General features: G+C 35.5%; 1 protein-coding gene and 3 long non-coding RNA genes across 4 annotated transcripts; 1 reads left to right on the forward strand and 3 right to left on the reverse strand.

Moving 5' to 3' along the window:
* Window positions 1-5,113: 5,113 nt before the first annotated feature.
* On the forward strand, window positions 5,114-15,581 carry LOC134825225 (uncharacterized). Its single transcript, XR_010161514.1, has 4 exons — window positions 5,114-5,895; window positions 6,097-6,153; window positions 8,505-8,570; window positions 14,979-15,581. It is a non-coding gene; the product is annotated as an uncharacterized LOC134825225 (long non-coding RNA).
* On the reverse strand, window positions 7,308-8,245 carry LOC134825226 (uncharacterized). The gene is made up of 3 exons (XR_010161515.1): window positions 8,155-8,245; window positions 7,668-7,841; window positions 7,308-7,550 (listed from the first exon to the last, which is right to left on the reverse strand). It is a non-coding gene; the product is annotated as an uncharacterized LOC134825226 (long non-coding RNA).
* On the reverse strand, window positions 8,325-9,850 carry LOC134825227 (uncharacterized). The gene is made up of 4 exons (XR_010161516.1): window positions 9,710-9,850; window positions 9,318-9,411; window positions 8,786-8,907; window positions 8,325-8,382 (listed from the first exon to the last, which is right to left on the reverse strand). It is a non-coding gene; the product is annotated as an uncharacterized LOC134825227 (long non-coding RNA).
* On the reverse strand, window positions 10,510-13,215 carry LOC134825384 (uncharacterized). The gene is made up of 7 exons (XM_063837561.1): window positions 13,057-13,215; window positions 12,755-12,856; window positions 12,461-12,611; window positions 11,820-12,074; window positions 11,430-11,669; window positions 10,957-11,196; window positions 10,510-10,787 (listed from the first exon to the last, which is right to left on the reverse strand). Exons 1-7 carry the CDS (start codon window positions 13,213-13,215, stop codon window positions 10,510-10,512), a joined length of 1,425 nt encoding a protein of 474 aa, XP_063693631.1.
* Window positions 15,582-15,989: the final 408 nt, after the last annotated feature.

Consider the following 15,989-nt stretch of genomic DNA (forward strand, 5'->3'; position numbering starts at 1 on the left):
GTAAATAATGGACAATATTGATCATGCCAGTACTGTCATAAACTGTAACCAACTATTTAAAAATTAGATATCTTTTGCTTAATTTTAAATTTTAAGTCATAGAGCAATCTTCTCAATTTTAAAATTTTTAAGAATTATATTTTACCCTAACTATGATGATATGTGGTGGCATTTCATACTTAACTAAATTTCAACTTTGAAAGTAAATAGATTATTAGTGACAACAAAATTATAGTTTAAGACATCCATTCTGCATTGTGTTTCCAATATTAGAATTTATGATATGTATTGATTGAATAATTGGTAATAAATTTAACTTTTGTTTTATTAAAACTTTTGTTTTATTAAATATACCGACGACAATACCAAGGACCCGAGTGCCGCATTGACTTTTCCGGATCCGTTTTTACCGAAGGCTTATCCACCAGTTACTTATGCTGCATGTATAGTCTGATAATATTTTGTCTTATCTCTAGCAAGCATTCTGTAAATTGAAGTGTCGTATTTATTATAGAAGAGCCGGCCAACCTCCGCATTATAATCTTTTGTGTGCCAAGTTCGTTTATAAAATCTAATCATATAATAAGATTGATCCAATAATCTAAGATGAACGGTATATCATAGCTCATCGTTATTAAAATCCGAATGGATGAATTAATCAAGTAATGTTCCCTTTCAACACAACTAAACAACAAACAAATGCTAATTGCTCACCAGTGGTGACGCAATCGTAGGGGCATGCAGTTGGTTCAAATAACTCTCACCCAGACGATGGCGTCGAGAAATTCTCAAATTATGCATTTGCGCCATACTGGACACATTTTATATTTAATATTTTGTGGTTTGTAGAAATTAGTGTTATCTAGTTAAGTAGTAGTATATAATTTAATACAATGTAATATGTGCAAACAACACGACGTTAATTTTATTTAGTTAATGAAATAAATGAGACCTTTGACAGGTTTAAAGTTAACAAGTGACATTTGTTTCAAATATTTTCAACTCAGCGTGCGTCCTGGTTGTATCACGTGGTGACCCCCACGGTCGCTTCACTATAGTGTATCGTCGCTTCACTATAGTGTATCGTCTTCGACGATACAGGGGGAGCCGCGCACTTCGTGCGCGGCGGGTCATACAACGTATGACAACGTCCTGGTAGGTTATAAACCTACAAGTTTAAGGTTATCAATGAGGTACAAACATATTATACATAATATTGCAATGCACCAATTATTACTAAAGTGTGTTAATTAATTTTGTTCAAAGATATAATGCGCGGCGCACTTTTGGTTAAATGCTGTGTTGCGCCTTTTACAATTATTTTTACAACGTACCGAAAGCGAGCGTAAAAATTGATTGACGATGTTAACCCTTTCAGATCGTTGCTCTGCAACCATCTTCGCCGTTTGCGCGGCGCGTCGAAGCGGCGAAGTCCTCCAAACGCGAATGTAGCTTTATTTGAAAGCTTGATTACGTAATTTGTGTCATGTAAGCACTTAATGCGTATTCCACAAATTGAATGCAACGCGTTGGAGGACTTCGCCGCTTCGACGCGCCGCGCAAACTAGCATTCTTGCTTCGCATCGAAGGGAGGGAATAATTACTTTTTCTACAACCAAATTTTGGTTGTAAATTCAATATGGACGATTTGCTGCGCCGCGCGCCGATTTACTTGACATATTACTGTTGCATCGTTTTAAATTAGATAAATGACATCCAATTTATTATAATTAGTATGTAAAATGTAATTAAATGCTAGTATTAAATATTCAAATAAATTTAAAGGAAAATTTTTGGGTTTGATTTGTTAAACTTTAGCTAAGAATGAGTTTAAACATGCGCATCTGTAACTTAATTTTACAACCGTGGTGGATATCGTCGATATTTTTTCGCGTTGGATATTACAAAATTGTCTTAGTACGGCTAGGGTAGCAACAAATTTAAATCCCTATTTATACATGTTTTATGCAAGTTGGTACATATTTGTTGACTGAAGTAGTTTTCAAATATTTATTTTAATATAATAAAGTAGTAAAAATAGTTATTAAGACCATTTTAATGAAAATCCTTTTAAAAAGGAATTGAAAATTGCTATATTAGGCCTACTAGCGGAATTAATTTACTAGGTTGTGGGTCCTTGATCGGATAGGACAGAAATAGTTCCATATTTATGTTTTCTTCATATCATGCTTGCTCTAGATATCTATGCTTGTTTTCTTAGCTCAGTTTTTCGTTCTTACTGTATTTATGCCAGAAGTTTGTAATCGCAAAGCGTGATTTTACTTTTTCTAGCTGGATAGCTGTCGGTCAGTCGAATGTAAAGACTAGTAATATTTACAACTTTCTTTCTAGTTTATGTATGTTTACTTTCAATTAAGATAATTTCACATTCTCAACTGTACAGGGAAAACATTCTGCAGAAGGACTGTTTGCCATTTTTAACAGACTAATCACAATTCTAACGGCCCTGTTCTGTACATTTTTTTTTCCGTTATTCTGTAGATTTTGACTCTGTACAGCAGCAGTTGGCAAAAAGGTGAGAACCGATTTGATTCGAATACATGGTTTGATACAATAATTGATCAAGAATTTGCTAAAACTTAGTAACCTGCAATTTTTTCTTGTTATTATCCTGCTGAAATCTTCTCCAGATTTTATTGACTTTGTCCATGATCTTCTTCTCCGTCAGTATTTCCACTGGCTCCGCTTTGATAAGGTTCTAAACAGAAATTGTAAATCCTCAGCACAATCAACTGTGTAACTTTGACTTAAATAATGTATACATTAATATCATTCTGACTCTGCAACGAAATTGTTTATTCAAATTAGTTAAAGGACGTATAACTGTGTCTGTATGCTCCAAACTCGTCGATCGTTATGAGCCTGTTTTTGTCTCCACTTTTGTCTTACCTTACATTATGTTTATGAATATTCAACCTTCGACTGTTAATTTTCAACAGATTACCGTTCAACAGTTTTAATTCTACTTACTTATCGAAGTTGTGATCATCGAACTCTCATAGTTATGTGCAATGTTAATGCTGTTTTCGTTGGTTTAACAATTAACTTACGATACTTGAGTGCTCTGATATCAATTCTCCTTTACAATTATAATGATTCGCATGATAACGTGCTGACTGCTGGTCTTCAGTCAATCTGCTCTATTGAATGTATTCAAACATAACCAGGAAGACATGATAATGAAGACGTTTAAAAATACGTATTTGAAAACTGTTGCTCTTTTATTTTCCAAAGCAACAGACCCATTACTGTGTTTTAGTAATTCCCTACAATTTACAAGCCATAATATCTTACTGTTTGCATATCTGCAATTTAACCTTGAAATGCTGCTGCACATGTAGTTACCGTGTTTAGAGCAGTGTCTATTTTTCTCAAATTTTGGTCAAATTTATCATGGTAACGATTGATTTGGTTGCTTATTGAGAAACTACCTTAGTTCCCAAAAATTTGTGTGCCATTATATTGAGCACAATTTATTTGAGCCCGAAAAATTTGGGCAGAAAATTTGAACTCATTTGGGCGACCAAAAATTTGGGCACAAATTCTTCGAAAAATGAACGATTTTCCACTAAAAATCGTTCATTTTTAGTGAAATCTGTCATTTCACTTGGTTAAGCCATGAATGACAGATTAGAAAACTAAAATTTCAAATATTATTTCACTTGGATATGAAGAAAAGGCCATCTTTCTATAGATCTCAGGGCCACAGGCTAAATGCCAAAAGTTTGGTTAGCAAAAAATTTAGCAGACGGAAAAGATTTATGCAATTTATTTGGTCTGCAAAAAATTTGGGCGAGAGGCCCGCTCAAATTTTTTGTCGCCCAAATTTTTGGGAATTAAGGTATACTGGATTTACGGGGAATAGGACAGAGAAAATTCTGGACTCCTGTCAGCAATATAAACATTATATTTGTCGTTGCCCGCCCTGATTTGCTTCCTTAAATATGATATAGGTTTGCTATCGCACGGTCGAGAGTATTACTCTAGTAGCTGAGTGTAGTCAAGTGTAATCGTTGATTATTAGGTCATTCCAAACCAAAATCATCCAGATACCCAATAATTAGTATCGCTATGGCCAGTCGTAGAGGGCGAAATTTCTAAATTGCCCTCAGGTGCAAATTTGGGATATTTGTATAAAGGATTTAGAAACAATTGACCAAGTACATTCATACTTTATCTATCCTCAATTCTATCTATTTCATATATATATTCACGAAAATCCACACTGTTAGCCCTCCTTCCCCAAAGTATCGGCCCTCACAGCACTAATAGTGCTCGCTTACCTAGATGAATTTGGTTTCAAATGACCTAATATAATGCAATTTTGGACATGAAGTGCACACTTGACTACACTCTGCTACTCTAGTAATATAGTAATAAATATTATATACGTAGGAGATTTACAACTTATTTATTATAACAGTTGTAATACTTATAATTTTGACATTTCATAAAACAAAATATCTTATTTAACTTTCCAATTTAAATATTGAATAGTCATTAAAAGTGGTTTAATTTCACCCAAATTAATTTTTTAACGAAGGAGGAAGCTGGTATTAGAGGAATATTAAAATGTAATAATTAAATGTAGTGGGATTTGTGTGGTATTGATGAGTGGGTCACTGGAGTACGCAGTAGCCTATAACTCTATAACTGGCGACTGCGGGATAACAAATAATTTTATAACAGATAATTTTACAGTTAAGTTATGCTGTCACTGGATCGCCGGGGTGGAGCAAAGAGCTCGGTTTTAAGAATAATACCTTATAATTAAAGGTATTACGACTTTTATTTCTCTGCGTTAATTAATTGAGGGGTTTTGTAGTATAGCTTGTTGTTCAATACACTGAAGTGTGTACTCGACTTCTTAATATTATACTTAGGTTTCCTAAATATAGCACGGATCATTTTGATTTCGAGTCATAACAATATTTTAAAATATATAATATTTTAAAATAATATTTGGATGTGGTCATGGACTTCCGAGCTTCTTATATTCTTTGCAAATGCTGATACCCACGTGACAATTCCGTAATTTAAATGTGCCCAGTAAAAGCATTTCAAATTTAAGTTAAGTTTATAATGTATATGTTAAATATGTCTCTACATGCCATGTATTACATCTCCCTTACATCTCGGTGTACACTGTTCATGCCATCTTCAGTACATTTTACATTTTTACCGAAACTGGTCGATAATAGAATCACCTAGAAATATTCTTTGAGAAATCACGTGGGCGGCGCGCCGATATCAAGTGACATATAAATCATAAATTTGTAATCAGGGGACCGTACAAAGTAGCGCTCCTTATAAGGTTTAAATATCCCGTTACACGGTTCATACTTGATTTATAGGCTACACTAGAATGTATCGTGCTAAAAAGTCTTCTTGATATCGATAAACGAGGCGCTAACATTTAATTGTCTTACATTAAAATCAGGCGGTATAAGATCAATACGAAAGTTGAAACACAGCTTCAAAATAGTTTATCGAATAATCTTTATTGTTTTTAATGTGTACTGCTAACTGCTCATTTTCTAACATATTTCCTGATCATTATTGTATCTACTAACCAAGTTATCATATTTGGAACAAGAATATGAAATGAATACCTATTTAATGTTGATTCACATATTTCTCTAATTTAATTTCCAAAATTCTGATATCTGATATAATGGTAATCTGTCGCACTTAGATACAATAGGTTTATGTCTTATCAATAAATGATATTTTCTTATAGGATGGTTACTAAGACACTACTCTACTGTCTACAGGAGAAAAACAAGTCGACTTGCCTTATGCTTTGTTTTGCGTGTTTCAGCTGATGACTATAACTCTCAAGTGCGAAATGTTTGTCAAATACAACTATAAAAGGTTTTTATTTAAATGTCGATAAATTGGGAATGTTTGAAACAGAGTTTTACAGTGGAACATTTTAATAAACTAACTTATGATAGCTGCTAAGCTGAAATTATCATGATTCATTTTTCAGCAATATGCAATGATTAGTGGAATATGAGTTAGGATCTGTTTGGTCCGTTTCATGGCGAAAACATTTAATGAATATTTTTTCAGGGACGAATGGATATCAACCGTTTGTGTCATGGAGGATATTTTCTGGTCAATTTTCCTGTAAGCATGACTTATTGAGATTAATGATTGTTTAAAAATATGTATGTTATAGTTGCAAATTTGAAATGTGTTACGTCTTGCAAAGATCTGACGATCACAGTCAAATCAGTAAAATATCGAATGGTTGTTCAGTATCACGTGGAGCCGCACAGCTACGGCTTGGTGGGGTAATTCGTCGCAAACGCTCATCAAATAAGGAAGCGTTCACATATTACGTGAGCAACGTTTTGATAATTTTTACCCAAGCTCTAGCTCCCCTTCTCTGTCAGTAACTGTTAGCATTTGGCGACTCTCCCCCCTCTCCTCGGCTCCCCAATATACGTCCTCATTTGCTAGACCTCTCCCCGACCCCTGGACCAAATTTAAAATGGGGCTCAGTCGACTGATTTTATACAGTTGTTCTACAATTAAGTTTATTTCACTGAAATATTAATATCAAGCTGGAATCAAATTCATTGGAATTAGATCAATTTTGGCCAACATTTAGGTATGTTTGCGGACATTCAGCAAGGCCGAGACCCCTCCCCTCCCCTCCATCTCTCGGCTGCTGACGTAATATATAAACGCTCTATAAAATTCGGACTTTTTTATTATGTTCTATTTGTCTAACTTGATAAGCGGGCATATTCTGTCCCAACCCAGGATGCACGACATGAAGAATTCGTTATAACTTTGTATGAAAAGCATTAATATCATTATCACTGTAAATGGTGCAGTTTTAACTACGTTCTATTCTTTCGTCTACAAAGTTAACGAATTGGACAAGAAACTCTTCCTGTAAGAGATCATCTTCGTTATCCGAAACGTCTTCATCTTCTTCTTCTGTCTTCTCTTCCTCATCATTCTTATCTTCCTCATCATTCTTATCCTCATCATCTTCATTTGTTTCAATCATTCCGATTTCCGCATGAGTATTATTCTTGTAGTACGTGTTCTGATATCTTATCAAACCTAAGGATATGATAATAAGCACCATACAAAATATTCTGTGTTAATTTAGTTCTCTGAACGCATGTTGCCGTATTTACTTTTTATTAATCAAACCCCGCTAGATTTTCAGATTTAAAATAGATACTTAAACCAACAATCTAGTCCAAATTTATTGCAAGCTTGACTTGCAGCCAATTAACCAATCTTTAAGCTTTATTTATATTACAATTACACTGCGAATCATGTACTACTTATCAGCAGCTAGATTAGTTATTTACTTGTCAACATCCAGGTTGTCATCGTTATTTTGCCCCTGTTGTCAAAGTGAATGTTCTTCTTTATCGAGAGGCCGGCAGGTGACTTTCTGCTCGGAGTAAATTTAAATAACTCTCCGTTTTTGACATTATAGAGCAATTTCTCATAAATACCTCCGACTTCCTTCCTTTTGTTCTTCTTTCTTTTTATCCCTGTTTAGGTCATATCAAATTATTTTTGCAGCAAAGCGAATTATTGGCTTTGATACTCTCGAATTGAGTCAATGAAATTTAGTTTCGTTTCGGAGTTGAGTTATCATGGTAGCTAACCTCTAATCTCCTCCTCCACTACCTTCTTGATCGTGTGCAGGTACCCCAGAGCGTTTGCTGTCGTCATCAATGTTTCAAGGGTGAAAGTTTTGCCGATCATTCTAGACAGGATATTATTGAGCAGCTCCATGTAGTAGTCTACCGACTTTCTCCTGCCTGGGCCTACTCCAAGCCCTGAAAGTTTGTAATTATTATATTATACTACAATGTTATCCAGTGAATCACTATAAAATTACCAAATGCATGTATTATAGTGTTTGATGCTACTCTACTCTATACTTGAATGATGGAAACGTTTATCATATCCGAAGCATATTCGATATCCCTTATTGAAACAAAGACAAGTGTCCAGTTATATGTTGGCATACATCCCAAAATGATAATGTAAACTGTACAATATTCCTTTTTGTAATGTTAGGAATTTGTGACATCAGTTCAGAACTATTGTGTATGACTAGTGTAGCGATCAATAATGAAAAATGTTTACCAATTGTTGTATTATGGCGATACTCATAGGCATCAGCTTCGGAGAGCACGCTTTTGATCATTACAACCCGTCTCAACATTGACTGAGCATATTCTGCCCATTCTTCGAAAGATGGGTATGGTCAATTTCAAGCACCGGGTCTCGCGATCACCATCTCCGTAAGAAATGGCCTTCTCTAAGTTGCTTAAAAGCAAGCCTAAATATACGACTAATCTTCCATAATTGAACCTGAAACATCGGTTTAGATAGAACATTATATATTTTACTTAATTATTATCCGTCTGGTTCAATTTTTCAAGTAAAAAATGTATATTTCTTCCACTCACAATAATGTAACAATTAATTATCAGCAGTGACGTGTAAACTTAGAAGAACGTTGGCGCCGTACACCGATATAGACTCCTAACGCATCAAAAGTGAGTGACCAATTATTTTATTTGCGAGAACACCCCCAATTGACGTGTACAACATACATTTCACAAAACATCTGTATAAAATGTTGTGTATATACACATATATGCTATATATAGCATCGGATGCTGTACAGAAGCTATACAGAAGCTATACATAGCATATATATAGCATCGGACCACCAGAAAAATGGTAAAATTGGTGTTTAGTTTAAACTCACAGTTCATCGATTTCGAAAAGGTGGCTAAAGTCCGCTTCGATGATGGCCGCTGCAGACTCATCCTTCAATTGATGTTTATCCCTTAAATGTAGTTGCAGTAATCCTCTATTATTGTACTCTTGCTGCGAATTTAGTATGATTAAAATACTGGTTTGGTTAAAAGGTATTGATAAATGAATTTTAATTGCGATACAGCGAACATTTTCTTATGACAAGTGATGTTGAAGTACGAAAGTTTGAATAGTCGATATTGTGCAAGTTTATTGTTTTCTCCCATTGTATTGCCAATAAGTCGTATTGCCAAGAGTCTAATCCTTGTTTTAATTATCCACGCATATAGCATGTATAATGTGTATTCTATATTTTAATCTAGCATAGAATCATAGTGCTGTACAGTCGAATAGCTGCAAGACCGAATAATGATACCGATGTTCTTCAAAAGAAAAGGAATCAGTATATAATTTTGTATGTTAAATGTTCAATGTTGTTATGCTGCCTCAATAAAGTTCATTTGACAAGAGCGACTAAGTACCTGACAATGTCTGCAAGATAGTAATGGTCTATTTCTGACCCATTGGGATTTGTTGAACTGAAGGATACGTTTTAACAGTAACTTCACATTAAACCTGAAATGGAAACTCATTTGATGGTAACTGTTGGGGTAATGGCAACTCCCGGATACGAGTATATTCCTTCTGATAAGTTAGTGCAGATCCACTGAACTAATTTGTTACCTCACTTCTTGAAGCTGTGCGATTTAGGTGATTTTCTTGCCACATATCAAACTTGATACTTCATTGGAACTTTACAGCCCATAAGGAGTCTGAATAAGGGCCTAGGGGCTTTAAATATTTTACCCCACGCCCACATACTAAAAAAGAGTATAAAAGTTTACAACTTTTTCTGTTTCTAAAAGTTTCTAACCTTAATTTTGTAAGAAAAGCTTCCTTCCCTTCTTTTTTAGCAGACTCCAATTCTTCCTTCATCACGGGATAATCATTAAGCATTTCCAACCAAGCTGAATGTAGTACGGCTTGATAATATATAATGAAAGCGTTACGAGTTTTGCTGTAATTCGCCTTGACCTTCGTAGTTGCTGCTTTTGAGTTACCCAAAGAATAACAGGCTCCCGTAAATGACGCCCTGTCAAGCTTGCTCTCCTCTGAATGAATCATTTTCATGATACACTGAAAAAGAAATAAAATCAAATCAAAACTACTCACTTTTTTTCAAGATAAAAAATTTACCGGTAGTGCGAGTGTGTCTACGCTACGATACATAACATTTATGAGGAGATTTGGTGAAATACATGCATAATACTATCCGTTCCTATGCCTCTACTTTAAAAAGAGTAAAAACACCGAAGAGGACGGAGGAATTGTTGTCGGATAATCGGATTCGTGGAATAGGTACATTTTTGTGTTTACCGTTAGCAACGTTATGAGTGTATGGAAGTTTCCATCTGCTTCCACGGTCTTGTGCAGATGTAAATCGGGCACACTAGAGAGGCTTATCTTAGCTCCTTGTAACCTCTCCCGTGTAAGATAGTCACCATAAAAATATGTCAGCTAAAATAATATGTGTTATCAGTTATGTTACCGTGTAGTGAATATGATTAAATTCTTTGCTTATATCATTCAGAGTTTCCAGGACATGTTTGCCACACATATCGTGAACTATAATTGTAAAGCTAGAGGATTAGATATCGAAATCTACGTGACTCGCTAAATAATTACATTTGACTTGTTCATATACTGCTCACACTCCATTAGAATCTTCACATTGGCAGCAGTACTTGTCTGATTCTCCGGTATAATCCCGAGAGGTACAGTCACGGTCGCTTGGTCCATCACTTCCCTTAGTGGATGATGCAGATGAGTATCTATCCATTCTTTACAGTCTGATAGATCGTCATCTCTGTTTACTAATACTATCATGAAAAGATATTCTGAATCCAGAGAAAACTGATTTAAATCAGTAGTCGATGGGCAGAGATGACTTACTGAGGAAGATAATAACTGTAAGTTGGTAACAGGTCCGGTGGGGGATGGAGCGTGGGTCACAAAGTTTTAGTAAATTAAAGTAAGTCCAGATCTGGCTGGCTTCAAACAAGCTTTACTTTTTAAATATTTCATAATATTACAGTTAAAACTCTTGCTGTGTTCGCTCACCTTCCAATTTCTCGAGTGGAATTTCGGGCTTAGTCCATGAAAGGGTTGGTAGCGCTCTTACTTGTCTCAGTATTCCAGCAATGTGAAACACATCAATTGGCACTGATTTTCCCCATCTTTCATTTCCTATGTTTCGATTGAAGTTATCCCCTACAATATCCACAGCAGGTGACAAAGGGTTGTCCACATTAGCTAACAACTCAGCGTCACACTCATATGCTATACTTACTCCTCCCGTCGCTGAGATATTAATAATTAGCTGTTTGAGTCACCCTAATTCACGTATAGTATTATTTTTATTATTAAGACGATAAGCAGTAATATTTGTTTAAAATTGAAACTGCGTATAATATGCTGATTTATTGGCAGTTACCATGATATTGAAGAAATCGTTATAGCCAAAATCATGGCAAAATTTTTGAAAACCTTGATCAGAATAGTATAACTAAAGGCTTAAAATATTTATCGCTGACCGTTATAAATTATCTGGTGACTCATTTTGCTCCTCCCAATAAACAAATATGGCTCTTTTGCCAATTTTTCCAGAAATTTTATAATTTCTTCGGTATTATGTTTTGTTCCGCTAAATTCTACCGCTTTTAATATCAGAGACTTTGAATCCTTCGCTGCATCTTTAATAATTTCTCTACCAGTTTGACTACCGCATGTGATTCCCATTGTGCCAACGATGTCTAATGCACTGTTTGGCAGACCTGTAGAGAAAATGTTTACTAAAACCTTATAATATGTAACTTTAGGATCATTGATAGGTCAAGGATCAATACAATCAAATAAACATTGTATATTTTATATGGACTATGATTTGTTGTTTGCTAAACTAACAAAAATTTAAATACAGTTACCAGCAGCGATCATCATAACTCCTAATTTATCTGCGTAGATGTTCAGTTGTTGGTTAGTGAGATTCATAATTACTGAAACAGCGATACCAATCCTGTGGTTGACACCGTCTTCAGTGTCGTCGGGTTTATCCATGAGGTTCCTCAAAAACGTGTATATGATGTCACAGTTCTTCGTCTGCACGTCTTTGGTTATATCCAACGGAGATGTTGCTAGAATTCTCCGATGATTATACGTGGACCCGGGGAATATATCTCCTGTGAAGCGAGAGACTTAATAAATGGGGGCAAACGAACGAGTACCATATTTATTCATAATAGTAGTTAGTGCACGTAAAATGTGTAATTTTAACAGCTGACGACGGTCCTCCACTGTCCCTTTACTCCTCGGCCTGAATGAGTGGCTTCCCTTCTCCTAACTGTCTGGTCACTGGTGAACGGTGCAGGTGCTTTATAGGAAGTTCAACTGGAGTACAATATTCCGTTTCGATACGTTATTAAGTTTGAGTGTGTTTCTCTCCATCGATACACGTACTCAAGTTCGACACGTTAGCTAGACCAGAACCGAGTGGTAAACAGGAGAATTAAAGCTATAACTCCTCTGCTATCTTAAATTTTAAATGCGACCGCAGTTTTTATCTCACCAGACTTTGCTCCTCTTAAAATTGACGGCTGTAGCTTAGAAACCATACTCTTCCTCTCCAATTTTAGCAATCTACTGATCGTTAGGAGCAAATCTTCTTGCTGAAGAGGCTGTGGCTGGGCCGACTGATCTTCTGTCATAGTGGAGGTGCTCTGAAATGGTTAAAAATTGTTTAATTTAATCGAATAGTCGCAGTAATTTTAAATATCGACCTAACGAAGTTGAATTATTTCACGCTTAGTTATGGACTGATGGAATCGGGAACTAGTTATTACTATCTACTTTATGTACATACTCGAAGGGTATGAGGTCTGATATCGTAATTTCCTGTGTCCTCTCGTTTTCGCTTGAGTGGACTGCAACTAAGATCTCCCAATTTCTCGCGCATCTCTTCTACCTGTCAAGTTAGGTGTCTTACAAATTTATACCTAGAGGGGGATGATTTAAAAATTGATACGAAATGTTTTTTTTTTTCAGGAGTTTTCAAAATACATATCGTCTTTAGCTTACTAATTTATAGTTTATCAGCCGGTTATATTATGGCGATGATAACCCTTTCAACCCACTCGTTCAAGTTCATATACAAATTTTACTGACCTTTGAGTATTGAGCACGAAGTTGATTAATTGACCTAAAATCTTTTCTGCACAAAGTCATCATTTCGCCTGGGAAGTAACCTTTGAGGAGGTAAAGTATGTTCTCAAAAGTTGTTTTAGCAGTTTCTGATTTGTTCTTTGCGGAATCGCTGTACACCATAACATAGTTACTATCAAAATTCCCGCACAAAGTGCATTCCCTGTTCTTATCAGAAGAATTGCGCTTCGATTTAGCTCTTCCCTTGCCTTTATTAACTGTTTCTGTAGGATGTTGGGCTGTGTTATCTCAAGCAAAATAGATTGAAAGATTGAACACTTCCAATTGGTTTGAAACTTTTCCTTATCAGCTGGAGGTCACCCTGTACAAGTCATATAACTTATACATTTTTATTCCAACGCATTTACAACTAGAGTAACACCTGTAATTGTAGAATTCTCGTCAGCATTCAATAGATTTTGCGTGTCAGGTAATGCAGCGTTTTCAATGTTAGCGCCAGTTTGTACTGAGGTAACTGTAAGATCGTCCTGAAATGATGTTTCGTATATATTTGAGCCTACTGGGACGCTATCTATGTTACAAGAAAAATGTTGACAGTACAGCGCATTGCACACTGTCTCGACCTCTAAAAGTTAAATTCAATTCGCTGACCTTTGCGGGTGAATAAAGTAGCAGATGGAAATTAGTAGTGCTTGATTGGATGTATATCTAGATAAATGTACAATGTACATTGTTCATGTACTATATTTATATATATACGATATGATTTACGGGTATTCTTAGTTTCCAATTTTTCCAAGCATACCATTTCAGATGTACCAGGCTCTTCTCCGTCAGAAACAACAGGTTGAGGAGATTTGACTCTTAAAACTGGGCTCCCAGATACTGTTACTTCAAAACCCTGGAATTTAGTGCACGTTTATTTGTTGGTTACAGTACTATCTCAAAAAATGGAGAAAATTTAATCTTGTGATTTTTCTGTACATGATATTGTAGGGATTATCTTCTTCAAGCACTCAAATTATTTGTACTAAAAGAATTGTTACTTTAATGCACTATATATCGTAACCCTAATATATCGTTAACCGTAAAACTTACACCCTCTAAATTTTCGCCTGCAGGGACACTCTCGTATAAACTCTTCAAGTAGCGTCTTAAATATCTAACTTGGAGCTCTGCTATGATACAATAGTACGTCCCTGAAATATTTTAGATATTTATGCGCCCGTTGTAACATTCGTATATAGCAATAGCATAGTCTTCCTTTTATTATCCATCTGTAGTCCACCGAATGTTATTTATCATTAGAGAATCTCTAAGTATACTTACCTCCTATTATAGCAAATAACAGTCCAACAAACAGGAATATCAATATTGCTACATGATGAGCCTCAAAATACTTTATTATAAAATCAGGCAAGGACATGTCAAGATTTTACGAAACAACGGACAAATGAAATTTTACTACATGTACCTTATCTGTGATTATTTATGAGGGTATTCATTATGGCATATCGTATTTCGTCTGGTGTTGACAACATCAGTACGTCAGTTAGCATTAAATCGAGTGGAATGGAGAAACCTGTCACGTCGTACAACACATGTGTTGGGGGTTGTTCAAAACATATAAGTGATACAAAATTTTTATTTAGCAGTCGCTTTAAAAATAAATGTGTAAATCGTCTTCAGCGTCTTCTGATGTTTGTGATGCAGATTGCAGGCCATTCCAACGACTTGGAGGAGACAGATTTATGTAGCATGTATGAATTATAACGTCTGAGATATGAGTATTGATCAGATAAGAATTTTGTTAATTAATTTTATGCATTAAATAGTGATCTTTATATTGAATTAAAATTGCAGTCGTCCCTGTAATTTTAATCTTCGATTGCAATTCAAAGGATTATTAACTTTACTTTTTTCAGTTGAAATTTTAGGGGACTGCTGATGCCTGACATTGTCCTCATTCCTGCATGCGTAACTTCGGGGAACTGTGCAGAAAAAAGTAGTACAGTGGAGGTTTTATCAGCAAGTGGAGTTGGAACAACGTCTCCGGAATCATGGAGGGTGGCAATGAAAATAATTTTCTTACAGTCACTTATACCTGCTGACCAAGGATTTTCGCTAAATATGCAAAATATTGCATCAGGATTTGATCGAGGAACGATGGCATTCTGCTTAACATGCAGCTTTGTTTAACTGTTTAACTACGTAATAATGGGGGAGATATTAGATGAGGATGTGATATATTATGGTAATATCGTCTATTATATGTAAATTATTAATACTACTGAAAAGAAATATCCAGCTTATCAGGATTTAACCTAACTCTAGTGAAATGAGCATTAAGATATTCAAATTTGTATAATGTTTGAGTATTTCCTTGACTAACTATAACTTCAGTCAGATTTGCAGTCAGCAATGTAGGCTTGGAGTACACTGTTGTATTAATATAAGAGTTTTAAAATATTTAACCTCAATCAACAATCAATACTATGTCCTAAATTTTATTTGCTTGTAAAATTGAATACGGTATTTCAATTATATAATACAAATTTCCTGCGTAATATTACTGGGCGGCACTCAGCTTGGCATTCCGCCGAATCTCTATGTTTATGAATACATTATAGCCATAATAGCCTGGGGTCCCCCGTCCCCATAATCACATTATGAGATAAGGCGGAATGACAGGCTAGGCGCCCCCCAGTAGTAAGGGACCTCAGGCTGTAATGTAATGTTGATGAATCATGAATAATACATTCGGCGGAATGACAGTCAGTTTTGCAGCTGCCTGCCAGCAATACGGGAGCAGTGCGCGGCTCTCAGCTCCACACGTGCTAGATTACCGTATTGGTTACCAAAGTGCACATTGTCATCAATTTCATTTGGCGCGGCTCACAATGCGCGTGATGAAAGTAATTATCTCAATCCGTCGA

This window comes from Bolinopsis microptera, chromosome 13 (assembly GCF_026151205.1).
Source record: "Bolinopsis microptera isolate Bmic1 chromosome 13, MBARI_Bmic_1.0, whole genome shotgun sequence".
Classification (NCBI taxonomy): Eukaryota; Metazoa; Ctenophora; class Tentaculata; order Lobata; family Bolinopsidae; genus Bolinopsis; species Bolinopsis microptera.